This window comes from Callospermophilus lateralis, chromosome 3, assembly GCF_048772815.1.
Source record: "Callospermophilus lateralis isolate mCalLat2 chromosome 3, mCalLat2.hap1, whole genome shotgun sequence".
In the NCBI taxonomy this organism is placed as follows: Eukaryota; Metazoa; Chordata; class Mammalia; order Rodentia; family Sciuridae; genus Callospermophilus; species Callospermophilus lateralis.
This window is the reverse complement of record NC_135307.1, coordinates 23,886,984-23,903,989: the sequence shown is the minus strand read 5'-3', so window position 1 is coordinate 23,903,989 and position 17,006 is coordinate 23,886,984. Positions and strand designations below refer to the sequence as shown.

Sequence of the window (17,006 nt, the reverse complement as noted above, 5' to 3'; positions counted from 1 at the left end):
CTATTGTAAGGTAATTTTAAGATGGTATGGATTTTGAGAACCACATCATATCACTTCTTCCAGTAAATCAATATGGCATGATCTGGATGTTCTTCCTACCCACTGTATTCTCAAGTAATAGGTTAGGTTTCAACAGAACTAAATATAAGCTATACTTAAAAAGTTATTTTTTAAGGCAAATGTAATTAGATGCTGTGTGGTCTCCCAAGGGAAATCCTCCACATTGTTAGCTGTGGCCATTTATTGATGTTCTGTAAATCATATCAACCCTGTCAAATAAATTACAAATCACCAAAAATGTACATTACATGTGCATCCTTAAGAGGATATGGGAAGATCTTCTCCAGATAGGTCCTCTTCCGATATAACTAGGTAACAGTGAAACTTGCTTTGCATTTCTCCTCTGTGAGGAACTTAACAAAAATCACAGTGTATAAACCCTCACGTGTCACTAATTGGCTTGATGTGAAATATTAGTAGTTTATTAGTAATAGCATGGGATATGGAATCTAAATTCATTTATCACAGGGATAACCTGTGAACTATTATATCTCTGGACAAATAGTGCCCTATAATCTGTAAAAAAGAAGATAATTCATAAATTAAAAAGTTCCCAATTGTCAATATAATGTGTAACTCTCTTTAATTATCAGGTTTTTCTAAATTCTTGTTTAGCTTTTGGGGGACAAGTGAACTTCCAGTAGGAGGATAAAGTCTCTATTTTCCTATGTTCTGTTAACACATAATTTCATTTTTTTTTTCAGTCCAGATACTATAAATGCCAGTAAAATGATAAGATAGATTGTCAGAAGTCCCCAACATTTTTTGGTCCCTCTTCCCTTCTACAATTTTCTTTGCACATCAGGAAGATGTCAAGTGCTCTCACTCAGATAAATATACTGAAAAAGACAAGCCAACTCTTTCTCACTCTGAAGTCTTTGAAACCTTCTAGAAGGCTCAGTTTCTCAGGCACAGACTCCAGATGGTCCAAAGCCACTCGGGTACTCTGAAAGCAAAAACATAAAGAAACGAAACATTATAAAAAATTGATTAATACTCTCATAATCTAAACACTAAAAATGAGATGTACCACTGGTATGAGCAGATCAAACTACGAATTTAGAGGGTCAAATAAAAACAGATCTAATAATATTGTATTTCCAAGATAAATATATCTTTTTAAATCAAAAGAATTATTTCCTTTCAAAAAGTATATGAGATGCATTTGCAAATCTGACTCAGATATAAAAACTCTTTCTGGATAATTGCTTTCAACTGATAGGCTATTAAACTTTCTATAGAGCATTTCATATTCTTATTAATTTACAAACTTGCTTCAGTGAGCATCAGAAATAAACCACAAGGTAATACTAAGAAATAGATGAATTTGCACTTACTTATATATAAAGCATATTAGAGATGCTCAAGTATTATCATTATGAAGAATAAGAGTTCTCAATTATTTTGGTTAAAAAGGAAATGGGAAGCAGTTCTCAAAAAGATAGGAGAAATATCTGAAATTGAATGTTTTCAATAGGGACACAAGATCCTGCTGATTATAAATCAGGAACTTATTATACATCTTTGATTAGCTGGTCCTGTTATGTCCACCAATATAAGCATTAAGAGGGAATGATTTGGAAATTATTTCAATGCCAATGTGAAATAAGAGGGTAAGTGGTGGAGTAACCTTGAGACCTGAGATGGTATAACATGTATGTATATCTGTATTCTTACTCCTGTCCTGTTACAGTTTCAGAACATATTAGGCATCAAGTGTTAGCTTTTGAATTTAAAACAAATAGTAATTTTTCAAAGAAATTAACAGTAAGGCCCATGTGTGATCAATGAGAAGAAAGTGAGTGTCATGCAAGATCAAGGGCATAACTCTGCAGAGTTGCAGAGAAGTCAGCAGCCATGCCATACTGGACTTCATGGTAATGAGACAACTTCTTTTTGTTAAGCTGTAGGATTTCAGAGTTTTTTACTTACCAAAACATAGTACAACATTATCATAAATAATTTAATTTCATCTAGACTAGTATTAAACAAAGTGTAGGCTAATTTGGTGGTAAATTTTTATTAGGTAGGTGGGATCTAAATTATGAGTAAGATTGTTTTTCTCAAGAGGAGTTCAGAATTTTTGTTTAACCTTTCTATTTGAAATCCCCTATCTCGCTCCAGAGAGATGCTATTCTTTGCCTGTCATCTCCAATCCAGTGGCTCAATTTCTTCTGGGCATATACCATCTGCATCCCACAGGGTTTTGGTACAGGCAGGGATCGAGATAGGAAGTTAAAGGTCTCTTTGTCATAGAAACTTTCAATGTGCCGATTTCCACCTCCTCTTTCTGCAGAAATTGTACCAGTTACTTCAATTCAAAAGCCTTTCTGGAATTCTGCAGAATGATGTTTGCTTTCCATTGTCATCCCCTTTACAGGTACTTGGGTTCTACCTTTTCAGCTCTGAGATACTTCACCACTCTCAGTGTTCTGTAACTTGGAGGTATAGCTACTTTCTAGCTTTGTCACTTACAAATTTTAGAAAGGCCACAAATACCCTTTGCAGTTTTAAATAGAAAATTGTAGGTGCTGTTTCTTGAAGTTCAAAAAGTCTTCTTTTTCAAGGTCTATTTAGAGGATTTAGTATTTTGTTCCTCCTGCTTAACATTTATATTATTGTTAGTCTTTCTGCTGCATATACTCACTTAAACTACCAAGCATTTTAAATGACTTCATTTAATTTTTTCATGTGTAGGAAAGATTCATCAAAATGACATTTCTTAATATAGTCCACAACACGCAGATTTAGGAGAACAGGTAGTTTTAGCTACCATATATGCTATGCTTATTTAAATAACAAAATATTTGAAAGAATTATATTGGCTCTTTTACAATAAAGTACAAAACAATGCCCTGATGATTTTAAAGCAAAACTTTGTGCATTGACTAAAATCGTCTTCATTAGCACATACTCTAATAGACTTATAGTATTAAAACTTTATTTCCTTTTTTCATCTCATAATTTTTCTCATTCAGAAGTGATCCTCTGAACTTGGGTAAAGTACTAAACTTATTTTGTTTTCAAGATAAGCAAATGACTCTTTCCCCACTATAAAACACAGCATGTTATGCAAATGTATTGCTCAAAATTTTCCATTAAAGTGACTGCATCAAATCATTTTGGCTTGCACATGTTCACATTCTGTCTTCCCATTTTATTATATTTCTGGATGTATATTCAAATGGCTACATTTCTGTGAGTGAACCTTGAAACTCCTTGGTTCCTTCTTTCTTAAGTGATTTTCATACTCCTCTTTCCTATACTCCCCTAATGTCTCCATTAATTGATCTTTATACTTTCTCATCATTTATTTCAGTTGTGGTTTGTTTTATATTCCATTTATATGTTCTAAATATCTTCCTCAATATCAAAAATACTATCTGGTCCCCAGACTTCTTTCTAGTCTAGTCAATCAACTGACAACAAATGTGTATTTTAGGTATCATTGAATGATGACACATTTCCTATTCTTCAGGAACTTTTGACTTACTGGGGGAGGGAGAAAAAATGCATATGTAAAAGATGTACAAATTATACAAATAAATAAAGCGAACTGCAATTATTCTAAATGAATTTCACACACAAAGAGTCTGAGATTTCTAAGGCATCTATATCAATAAGACATGAAGTAATGAAGATAATGAGTCCAGGTCTGGGGCATCTCAGCTCTCACAATACATTTGATGAGTAAGTGAATTTGGGGAGTATTTTTACTCTCTCTTTCTGTACACAGAAACATAAAATCACCACTTTGGCATAAATACTTAAGAATATGCAACTTCTACTCTTTTTTGGTTGTGGTTGTTTAATGTGATATTGGCTGGAGTTCTGTGATTAGAATCTCATCACATTACATGTCACTTCAAGTTCACTTTTTCCCCAAACTAACACTGATATAGGAACAAGATCCATAGGTACACATTCTAAAATAAGGAACCTGTAGGATTTCAAAGACTCCATGAATATCATATTATTTCCTAGGGAAAACATCTCTTGTAGAAAATTTTAAAAAACTTTTTAAGTTGGTTAATTTTTTCTGCCTAATACTTTAAAGAGCATAGACAAGTCCCTTCTGTTACACTTAAGGGAAAAATTTTTCAAGTATATTTCAGTAATGGCACCAGCAAATGACAGAGTGCTTAATTTCTATTTAATTTTTTCCACATTTTTTATTGATGTATTATAGTTGTTACATAATGATGGGATTTGTTGTTATATATTTGTACATGAACATATGTGACAATATAATTTGGCCAACATCACTCCCCAGAACTTCCCTCCTCTGAATTTAATTATATTAATTCATTTTTCTAGAATAAATTAAATGCCGACCGAAATGGTCTAAAACATGTTTTTGCTCTGAAAAAATTAGAAGGTACTCAATGTCATACCAAATCTGAAAACAAAGAAAAATTCACAGTGAAGACTCCGTTTCATAAAGAACCATTGCTTTGTGTGTTTCTGGTTTATCTCAGAAGCTTGAAGAGCAACTTCCATGGCATGGAAACACTGGCAAAGCTAAGGATTCATTAACCCTAACCCTGTTTAGCAGCATATAAAAAAAGAAAAAAAAAACCCACAAAAATGTAATTCGAAATGGAATTATATTTTTAATCTATTTCTTAATCCTCACACCATTATGTGAGGTATATATTACTATCATCACTATTATACAGATGAGGTGATTGAGAACCGTACATAACTCTTCAGTCACATTGTGGTAAAACTGAGATGCAAATTCAAGCTGTCTGAATGGTGAAGTGGCAAGGTTCTTATTACATAATTAGACAAACCATGACAAATCAAAAAAAAAAAAAGTAGATAGAAACTGGAAGCAGTAATACCAAAGACTTTTAAAAAAATATTTTTTAGTTGTGATGGACCTTTGTTTTATTTATTTGTATGTGGTGCTGAGAATCAAACATGCTAGGCAAGCATGCTACCACTGAGCTACAACCCCAGACCCAACACTGAAGACTTAATAAAATAAATTCCTGTCCCTTTTTTACTATCTATCAACTGTCAGCAGTAAGACTTTGAAGATAATCCATTGATGGGCTGATTTCTGTAGGGGGCATTTTAAGATGAAACTATTAAGAATTTGATCTCACCAGTGCTTAGGAATATGTGCTCAGGACCCTGTATCCACTTACACACATACATAAATGAGGTCTGGGTAGTCTTTCTGATGATCACAGGAAGCTAAGTGTAAGAAGAGCTTTATGATACTAACATCTCCTTTTCTTGTTTTCATAAAATATAGCACTAGCACAGCCTGTAAAAAGTTCCTCCACCCTGGCTAATAAAGACAAAGGCAGAGTTAGCATGGTCTAATAAACCCAAGCATTTTGACCTCTTTACTAAAAACCCAGAAGCAAAAGTTTGCAGTTTATTTTTTTCTAGACTAAAGGCAAGATCAAGTGGTAGAAGCAACAGTGAAATGTAGAAATCCTGTCTATTTGACTCTGTGGCTTTTGCATCCACAGCTGTGTTCATATGCTTCTTGACAAGAGCAAATAAGCTGCTGATTTTACTATTTCAAATTTCAATGCACTTAAAACTTCTATGGAGTTAAGCAGTCTGTATTGGTCTACAACAAAACATTCTCCCCTTAAATGTTCCTTTGTTTCAGCTAGAAGGAAACTGAATAATATAGTATGACAATGTAAGGAACTTAAGAGGGGAATTCATTGCTTTGATTCCTGTCTCTTACAGAGAAAATTTAAGGAACAGATTGAACAAGAAGCATGTTTTAGCATACATACTTCTCTTTGGAAAAATACACATCTGTTTATTTTCAGATTCATAGATCACAAATACCAGTTTCTTATAGTGCTATTGAAATCATATGTGTTTTGAGGTTTAGATAATAAATAAAGGAGATGTCATCTATATTTTTATTTTAAAAATAAGTGTGTATTTTTTGCACAATGCACATGTTAAAACAAACAAGGGTATGACAGTTTACTTGGGCTAAAAAAACACAATTCTATTTACTGAAAAACCTCCCTGACAAATGGCTGAAAGGTGGTGAAAGGATCTGAAAAAATACATTTCAAGGAAAGGAAGGCTGAGATCATAAAGAGGACAGACTGTATGACTTTCACTTGTGGTGACTTGATCCAGTACCACTGTATTGGCTTTAAACGGCCCTGTTTTCATCTAATCTGTTATAAGACACTCACTGGAACCAAACCAAAGAGTATCAGAGAATTGGTCCACAAAGTCCCATGTTGTTCACACGTCTTTCTAGAGTCCCAGTGAAGAAAGTTGTGTGGGTTTCTTGAACTACCAGAAGAGGTCCCTATGTATAGACTGCATGTAATAAGAGAGGTTTAAATATCAGTTATCCATACAGAAGTGTGTCTTGGGGTGAAAGGGTACATCAGGCTTATCAGGTAAAAATTCCAGTTAACCTGGCAAAATGACACCAGTGTCTATCCTTGGATTAAAAATCTAAAAGAATTTTTTGCCAACAACAAATTATATTTATTTTCATATAACGATATCCCAGCCCAAAGTGATAGCTCTCCTTTAAAAAGTTTTAAAACTTGAGACGAGTAGCACATCTTCCTTGGGAAAGATGGGCTCAGCAGGCTTTTGAGGTATGTTTCAATTTTCATTCACAACAACATTTTTTTTTTTTTAAAGAGAGACATTTAAAACATGGAATGTGCCATTCAAAATAATTGTTTTCTTATTTCTAGACATAATCAAATTACAAATTATGCTCAATCTGATATCTTACTATTATCTTAAAAACATATAGTAATCTCTGCAAATGACTGATTTGGAAGTTTTGTTTTGCTCACACAAGAATAAAGGGAAACTAGGTTACTGTTCTCTGTGTGCTGAGCAAAATACTAGGTGCTCACAAATGTTTTACAAGGGTCTTGAAGTCTATAATTTGTTTAATGGAAATCATTTTATTTTTTAAAATTGGAACTAAAATGTACTCACAGGAGAAAAAAAAATTAGAGATCATTTGCAAAAAATCAGAACAAAATAAATACAATTTTGTGTGTTCATGATGGGTAAACAGTCCAAAGGGCTTCTTGAACAAGACTGAGGTTAGAGATTCTGGTTAGGCAGCAGATAAAGAAACTATGCTTCTGGATGCACTGGGCTGAGACATGACTTTCCAGTTGTCTGATGAGGAACATTGGTGAGGTGACTGGAAATCAGCAACTCCAATCTCTGGATATTCAAGTTCCAGTAATGTTACTTACTTGCATTTTGTGGTTAGGGGAATATCACTTTGCCTTGTCCTTCTAAGCTTCAATATTTTATTTGCAAAATGGGAATAAATAGTGATGGACTACATCCACAGGGTAAATGATTATTAAGTAAGAGAGTGAATTTGAAAATGCATGGAGAATTGTCAAATACTTTCCAAATAGCGGGTATTTTAAAAACTGCTGAATCTCTGAGGTCTACTCTAGTAACTTTCAAATAGAAAAGAAGAGCTCAGTGACTATCTAAAATTACAGCTAATAAAAACTAGTCAAGAGAGTACAAAACAGAAACAATATAAACTTCATTAAAACTATATCCAATATATCAAGAACTATGTAATGTTTTGAACAACCTACAATAAAAATTAATTAAAAAAAACTATATCCAATATTTAGAAATGCATTTACCATTCTATAGACATCATCTAAAGCATAAAAGAAGTGTAATGGCATATAAATTTCTTTTGTATATACTGTGCCCTCAGTAGAGAATGCCCCTCCAGTTTCCTTAACTGCTTAACATTCCCCCCAACGATATGAGCATTTTCAAGCATGCCGCAACCTAAAGGAAATTTAGACATCACACCCTACATATCTGCCACATCAGTGCTACTCATAATGTTATATTATATATAACATATTACATATGTTATCATATATTAGTCTGTCTGTCCATCTCTTTGTTCACCCTTCAGTTTAGCTCATATTTTGGGTGGTTTGCATATCACTAATGCTGGTGCATCATTTTTTTTAACGTAAACTTTACACATTAAAAAAAGCATAGCTCCTGAGGAGACTGGTTAACTTTTGTTATCATTCAATTGCTCCCCTGCCTTCATTGATTCTATTGAAGGAGTTCTCCATTGCTTCATGAAGTTTACTTTAGTATCACTTGTCAGGGGACTAGTACATTTGTGCAACATTTGATTAATATTTGTCTCAATGCTGGGTTAGAAGCATAAGGAAGGTAGGGACTATTTTCTGAGCACTTCGCCCTGTGTCTGTTATAGAAGAGATAGTCAATAAATGCTTCTTAAATGAATAAATATTATTCAATGAAGCAAAGGTTGTTATATTTATTCCATTTGCAGATATTTACTACTGAATACCTACTATAGATCAGACCTTGTTCTGAAGGCAAATAAAAAAGACAAAAATCTCCTCATGGAGCTTACATTTTATTGGGGAATAAAAAAATTCACAAGAGGTTAACATAATGCTCTGAAGAATTTAAAAAGCAGGGGAAAGTGGTGGGTGAGTGCTAGGATGGTTATTCTAGATATAATGGTGGCTCCTGACAGACTCTTTGATGAGATGGTTTCCAGCAGAATGAAGTACAGAACTGAGCTGTGAGAATCCCTGGGGGAATATATTTGGGACGAACAAGAAGAGCAACAACAAAACTAAAGGCAAAGGCCCTGAGGAGAGAGCCAGACACGGAACACTGCAGGAATAATGGCCAAGAACCTGGTGTGGCTGGCATGAAGGAGCTCAGTGAGGGCACTACACTGTGAGGCACAAGGGCCTGGAGCAACATCTTAGAAAACCTTTGAGGCCACAAGCAAGTTTTTGTATTTAATCTGAGTTAGCTGCAAGGTCTTCTAAGGATTTCAAATAGAGGAGTGACACGTTCTCATTTACTCTTAAAAGGAACAGTCTAGATAGTATTTTAAGTATAGACTGCTAATCCTTTACCTCAAGTCATGAGAAGAATTTCTAGAGTTTGGAATTTTATTTTTATTTTATTGTATAACTATTACATGTTTCCTTCTGTCCTTCCTTTCTGTGGATTGAGCACAGGGCCTTGGACATCCGAGGTAAGTGTTCTACTGCTGAGCTACACCCCAACCTTTGCTTTTGAATTTATGGACTTCAGGAGTACTGAGGAGAGACAAGACGGACATCTCATTCTCAGGCTGGGGAATTATTAAACAGTGGAAATTCTGAGCCTCTTCTCAAGAGGCCACAGGGTACAGCTCTATGAAACATGGACTGGGATAACAAACTGAATCTCCAGAAGGTCAAGGGCACCATACCAAATACTACTGATTCACTCCAAATATTCTTACAACCCAAGAACATGCTTTCTGACTACAAGCTTCTGAAATGTCCTAAATGTCCACATGATACTCTGAGTATTTACTTATGGTAGTCTTCTGTTTAAGGGCAGGCACAAGATAAAAGTAAAAAGGAACAGTGATTAGAAACAAGGAGATACAAAGTTACATCTCAATTTTGACATAAACAGTTGTATGAACTTGGGCAAATCATTTAATGCCTGGGTCTCAGTTTCCAAATCTGGAAAATGGGAAATTAGGATCTGAACATTACTAATAACCTTTGATTCTAACCTTAATCCACGGTAGCTTTAACTTCTTCCTACAATAAGAAAAGGTCAGATTTTTTAAGCTTAAAAGGTTGGAAAAAGTGTGAAAAGAAGTATTATAAAGAAAAAGGAAAATAAGGAGAAATCTGACTATGGGATTCTTGGAGTTATTTATTCAAGAACACCTGTGGGGTGGAAAAATCTTCACTCTTCTACGGCAGAAGGTAAAACTAATGATTATGTAAGAAAAACAGGAAAAAAAGACATTTTTGTCTTCTTGGGTGTTTGCCCAATCAAATTACCAACTCCAAATATTTGTCATTTTATATTTTTAGAAAAGATGCTTCCAAAAGTAGGCAAAGGACTTGCTTTTCATTTTTTCCACTTTTTAACTGACTTAGCAACAACAACAAAAAACTGATTTCACAATTTCCCCCTTATCTAAATACTGCCAATTAGCTTCTGGTTCTATTGCCATAAATATTATTCCATACTTTTGCTTCTCTTCTGAAAAGTTTTGTCATGACTTTGAACCCGAAGGTCCATGGTCTGGAATGTTCTCTATACACATCTTAAATTAGCTTCTGATTCTCCTTCTGCAAGATTTGGCTTGGCTGCTACCTCCTCTAACATGTCATTTAAAAGCATGGGCTCCTGAGCTGGTCAGCCTGAGTTTAAATACTGGCTTAGTCACCTACTGGCTATGTGTCCTTAGGGATGTTCCCAATGATCCCTCTGCACCCGGGCTGTTTCCTCATTTATAAATAGATATGATAATAATACCGGTTGTGTAGAGATGTTGTAAGGATCAAATACATTAACACATACAAAATACTTAGAGCAAATCTTGGCAGTAGCAAGCAGGCAATGAATACTAGTTATTATTTCAACAATAATACTAGTTATTATTCTGTGAACTTTTCCCCAAAACTGAATTAGGTGTCCATTTCAGTGGTTCCTGTGCAGAGGTATATCCCCCATCCTGTGTGAAATAATTTCATAACTGTGTGTTTACTTGTCTCCAATAGACTACAAATTCCTTAAAGGCAGGACTATACATCCCTCTATATTTTTAGTGCTGGGCATATTGCACATGATAAATTTCAGCTATCTCATCATGAAGATAAATAAAGATACATCTAGAACTTAGATATTGGTGAAAAAACACTGCTAAATTATTTTTTAAAATATAGAATTCTAAAACTTTAAGACAGAAAATATTTCTAAATAGATTCAAAATCTAAAAGAATAATAATAAAAAAGAGCTGGAAGAAAAATGAAGGGACAATATAGCTGAATTAAACAACCTAGATTGAGCTGAAGAGGGAACATGAGAACAAGGTCTTTGGTGGACCTAATGAGGTGGTGCAGGAAGTGCATGATTTGAATTACAACCTGCTTCCTGTGGAGGAGTACAGGTTAGTCATTCTGGACAATAGTGGGGACACCCAGCACAGGCAAGGTACTGAGAAATACTCATCATTTTCCTAAAAACTGAAAAGTCCTTGTCCCCAAGGCCCCAACATATGCAAAAATAGGAATCACATTTGTCTTGTCCATATTTAACATGGAGCAGAGGGTTCTGATGCAGAACACTGATAAGGAAAGATAATTGTTCTGGCTGAGGTAAGGTCCAGGCTAATTTACTTAAAAGAACTTTGGTGAGGTGAGGGTAATTAATCTCTGTTTTCAAAATAAAGGGTTATTTTCTTTTTAAGAGGTGTTCTGTGTTCTCAAAGAGAATGACAAAACAAATTAATCATTTTCCATTACTCCACACACTGGACTTGGATGTTGAAAGAGCATGTGAACAGTTAATCCCCCTATATGGATGAGTTTCTGGTGACAGGCAGATCAGATCTAAATAGAAATCAGGCAAGGTATTTTATTTTTATCATTGTGACTTTGAGACTTCATTAAAAAAATAACTGAGATCAACTCTGCCTATATTATTTTAAAGTTTGCTTTCATAATTAATCCTTTTTTGAATACTTCTATTTTCACATTTTAGTCATTCGATGAATAAGTTAGAGACAAATAAAGGGATAGGAAGATAAGAATAAAATTTTTAACAAGAATTTAAGCATATTACATAAAGTGACAATATAATATATATAAAACAATATTTATATAACAGTTTTTTGGATTTTGTATAAAGCATTCTCCTGTCATTGCTGTCAAGGCAGACAGAAGCATAGCCTATCAGATATATTTTTAAATGATCAGAAATTCAACTGAACTATCATTAAAGGAATCCTTACTACCAGACCATACTTGACTCAAAGTACCAATAATTTGTTATTAAAGTGATACATTTTGGCAGGTTTCTCATCTAAATGGCTAATATGAAAGTGAACTATTAGTATGTTTGAGATGCTCTGTTAAGCTAGGTCCCAAAGGCTGAACAGACAGGGTTCTGGAGAGCCAGATATTGAATTTTCAACCATTCACTAAGAAAGATGGATTATGAAAAACAGCAAGAAGGTGGCTTGCTATTGGATTAGTGGGCATAATACAGCTGACAGTGTTATTTGGTGGGCAACTTCATCTGACATTTGCTGCAACCAATTGTTTTCCTGGAACTTCAATTTCTAGAAAGTATTTTCCTCCCTTCAAATGAAAGCCATGCATTCATTCAGCTGGACAACAATGAAGCTTTGTGGCCTGGTGGTTGGCATGCAAAGGAGCGTGTCTTGCCAAAACAATTTGAAATATTGAACTTAGGCCCCCTCACCGGCACTGCATTTTAACATATTCAACTAAAATGAACAAGTTCTGCAGCCTTTACTAGATGCATTAAAACTAGAAGTAGCCAAACCACATGACTCTAAACATTTAAAGTATGCAATGAAAACTCTAGAAAATATGCAATGCTCTGGAAACTACAGAGGATTTCACAGAAACTCATTACACAGACACTGGATAGGACATCATTGTTCCTTTACTCAACAAGCACTTACTAAGCACCTACTATATGCATATCAAATCTATACCATCAGTATACCAGATGTCATTCTGCTAAAGCTGACCAGATTTAGTTTAAGGATATTGTTTGGGTTCTTGAATGAAAATGAATTTTTTAGGGAAATAGACATGATTAGATAAATAAACACATGTGTATATGGTATATTATTTCTCATTATTTGTTTTTTTTATTAACTTGAGAACTCTCAAGCAGAAGTGTTCTTTAATAAAACATTGCTATAACAAAAATTTTATAGATTGAGTGACAAAAAAATAAATATTTATTTCTCACAGTAAGAAACGGGGAAGTCTAAGATCAAGGTTCCAGCGATTCCATGTCTGGTAAGGGCCCACTTCCTGGCTTATAGACAGCCACCTTCTTGCTGTATCCTCACACAAGTGTGGGAAAGAAATCATCTCTCTTTCCCTTCTTATGTGGAAATGGAAAACAAACCCATCATTGGGTTATATACCCATGATCTCATCTAAACTTAACGTAACCTTTGGTTTACTCAATAATATTTATTGAATTTGGTGCTACAATTGCTTCTCAGTCATCTAGTAACTATATACATTGCAACCACGTTTTTAAAAAAAACAGCTGATGTAAAAAATCAGATAATTAATGTTCGATTTGAAAATTATGCTTCCCAGTGAATGTGGGTATGTGAAGAATTCTGGAATTCACCATAAATGAAAGAAGTTGCAACACTAAACTCAAATTAAATGAGAATGGTATTCCACTTTTTCTTTGAGGACTCATGCTCCCTACCTTGTCTTGAAAAGTACTAATTAGACCAAATTCAGAGTACTTATCTTGTTTCCTTGGTCCCAGAATGCAGCTGGACACCAAAGGTGCAATATACTGTTCTATGTCATTTCTAAGAAGGTGTAGATATAGGTGGGTATCTGAGCTGCACCACTCAATCACGCAAAGCACTGCTTTGTAAGTGTTCTCACTCTACTAAACTTAAAGAAAACTCAGTGCTTTAAAGGAAGTGTTTGGAGATGTAACTAAGTTGTCTATTGATAGGCAAAACTGGATCATATTTACTGTAGTATCACTTGAAGAAGTTAGTCACAATTGGCACATTATGGAAACCACTGAAGATTCATTTGTAACAACAACAAACAAACAAAGCATGGGAATACAGAGTGGCCGTTTGTTCCCAGGAACTGGATCATAATGATTTTTAATTCTTAGTATGTTAGGAAAATTAGCCTACAGGCTGAGGTTGTGGCTCAGTGGTGGAGTGCTTGCTTAGCATGTGTGAGTACCACATATAAATACATAAATGTTCATCAATGACCAATAAAATATTTTTTTAAAAAATTAGCCATCATCATTTACTATTCAGGTCCAATGAATGTTCTATTTTTTTTTCACATTTTAGTCATTTGATGAATAAGTTAGAGGCAAATAAAGGGATAGGAAAGTAAGAATAAAATTTTAAACAAGAATTTAAGCATATTACAAAAAGTGAAAATATAATATTTTGTTGGGAAGTACTTCTTCATGACACTGCTGCATGTCTTGCCAGCTTTTGTCCAAGGCTGGCTTTTAAAGGATATCTGTAGAGCAAATAGCCTTGGAAGATGGAGATAGTGTCTTTCCCTGAGACAAAAGTTGGTTACATGATTACTTGGAGCCCCCATACAAAGTGAGAATGAGAACACATACAATCCCCCATAAAAGAATGGGGGTTTCATAAACTTCGTAGAATTTCACTGTGTGTGCAACATCTAGCTGAGCCACCTCCTATGATTCTTGAGGACTTGGAGTGGAAGGCAACCAATGGGAAGGTTAAGTTCATGCTGGCCGCTGTGCCCTTGTCTTCTACCTTTTGCCAGCAGCCATAAAAATGTGACAAACTAAGTTGCTGGCTGGGAAGTAGAGCAAAGTCTCATTCAAGTCCTTCACGGTTTTTGACATACTTTGGGCAACATGATAATAAAATGGAAATATTATGTAGTAGTAATGATTTATTTCACTCTATCAACAATCCATGAGATTCTTTTCTAATCTAGTTAGGAACAAATGATAGTAATGATACAATAATTTCAAAAAAATGAAATAGAAAAAATTTTCAAGAAAATAAAATAAAATGACCAAAATCTAACACATATCTGTAAGACAGAATGAGTTCTACTCTCTTTTAAAAACAAGAAAATTTGCTTTAGGAAGATCTTGAAAAGAAAAGAAAAAAAATCAAAACTTATGAGAATGAAAAAAAAAAAAAAAAAAGGTTAGGTCTAAATGGCCTCGGTGACATACAGAGGACTAAAATACCCTTAAAAACTCTCAACCTTTTATCATCTCCCCAGAATCTTCTTCATTCTTGTAATCACAAGCTTCTTTTCCTTGTAAACCTCAATCACTGCTGTGGGGTCTGATACAAAGTTTGAAAGGACTTCATGAAGCCTGGGTCCCATGCTACTTTGCAGGGCAAAGACCCAAATGAGGAACCAGGACGCACATTCAGTTTTTCACATGGAGTCACAGGTTGAAAGGAGATGTAAATAAGAAAATGTGTGTGATGCAACCGGGAATTCGCACAAGAACAGTTAAGAGGAGAAATGAGAAAAGAAGGATGAGGGAAGCAGTTTATGTAATCTCAGTCAACATGCCGAAACAAATCAACTGAATAGACAATTTGCTCATTATACTGATTCATTTATTTACTTTCCTGTTTTGTTTTTCAACAGTTCATACAGTTTCCAAAGAGACTGCTTGTGGAAATTGGCTTATTTGTTAAAATCAGAGAACTGCTCCTTCAGTGAATTCATGGCTGGGCAAAATGGCCCTTGAAATTAGGTCTGACAAATTTAAATTTTAATAAGAGGCTAAAGTTAAGCTCTCAAGGACTTGAAAAATTAAGGAAGGTGATGTTTGAGAAGGAATTTTACAATTATTGTTTGATAGCCTAAGAGGAAAAATGATGAGGAGAGAAGATGTGATGGTATCAGTAGAGAGGATATGAAATTTAGTCAGTGGAAATGAAGACTGAGTCCAATACCAATGCAGAGTATTGGACTGAGACTGGGGATATGCAGAACTAAAATTCTTGAGAATATTATAGAACTCTAAATCTAAATTCTCAGAGCCTAAATCTGAAACCACTGAATCCTGAACGTAAATTTCAGACCGCCAAGACAACTAACCAATGTGGCAAAACTAGGAGTAGAAATGTCCTGATTAAAAAGCCAAACTTCCTGGTCTGTATTGCTCTCGGGGTTGGTGAAAGTCATAGACACATATGGGAGGGATACCGAAAGTTAGACAAGGGCTTTCCCATCCATTATCTCTGATCTTTCCAGCCTGGGAGACAGAAAGGACAAATATTTGGTCTGTTTCATAGATAATGGAAATGAGATTCAGAGAGGTTAATGAGGTGCCTGCCCATTGAAAGAGCCAGAATTCCCAACCAGGAATTGCCATCCACCAAATTCTAATCCTTTCCTAACACAGCTGGAAATTACCTGGCCTTTGCCTTACCCTCTCACAGTTATCCTACACTTTTGGAACAAACGCACTCTTCTTCAAGGAAAAAACTTAAATAAGGAGCTTTGAGGTATTACAGAGCGAAACAAGACCTGAGTTGGAAATTGTTAGGGATAAGGATGAAAATAGGAAGTTCTCTGAAGAGAAAACATACAGGAGTTCATCAGAGAATCTAAGTATTCCAGGTCAGTGAGTCTACCTCTGTTGAACCCACTTCAGACCACAGGCTTGATGTCTAATGACCATGAAACAGACACAATACTGAGGTGTTCCATTAGCCTTTGCAGGGGATACAGGCAGAGGTGAGACGCTGGTTGAGGAAAACACTGAAAAGACTCTGCAGAAAAGCACTTACGTTAGACCAACTATGCGAAATAACTGAGAGGAGAACCTAAAGAGATTAATGAGGGAATGGCTATTTTGATGATTTGGCCTTTTACTGTTTGATGTTCAAATATAATGCAGTTGGGGGCAATGATAGGTTGAAATCATTCACTAATGTTAAATAATTAACATGAAACCATCTGGGTATTTATATTAATAGTGCTAACAGTGACAATTTATACTCTCTCCAGCCTTTCATCTGAGATCAAAGTTTATTAAAAGCCCTAAACAAACTTTATAAACACTTATGTAAGTGGCATTAGAGCCATTATGCAGATACTTAAAATAAAAAAGATCAACTGTGGTATTTAATACAACTAAGCAAGCTCAAGACAGAACCAGTAGTGCAACCAAGGGGCATGCCAATTTTTTTCTTCATCATTCAAAAGGAAGAAAACTAGATCAAAGTTGCTTTATGAAGCCCCATTTAACAATACAAGTTTACAGCATATTCTACATATGGTCCCAGAATGTCAGTTCTCTAATTCTGAGACAATTTTCTACCCTGCTCAAGGTAAATATGGGATTCAGT

At 34.9% G+C, this 17,006-nt stretch overlaps 1 protein-coding gene across 2 annotated transcripts in view; it reads right to left on the bottom strand.

Moving 5' to 3' along the window:
* The window catches only part of Cep128 (centrosomal protein 128), a 387,702-nt gene that overhangs the window by 28,236 nt on the left and 342,460 nt on the right, over positions 1 to 17,006 (bottom strand). For both annotated transcript variants that reach the window (XM_076848049.2, XM_076848048.2), the window contains exon 23: positions 929 to 1,006. In XM_076848049.2, coding sequence (XP_076704164.1) covers positions 929 to 1,006 — 78 coding nt within the window. The remainder of the gene's footprint in view (positions 1 to 928; positions 1,007 to 17,006) is intronic.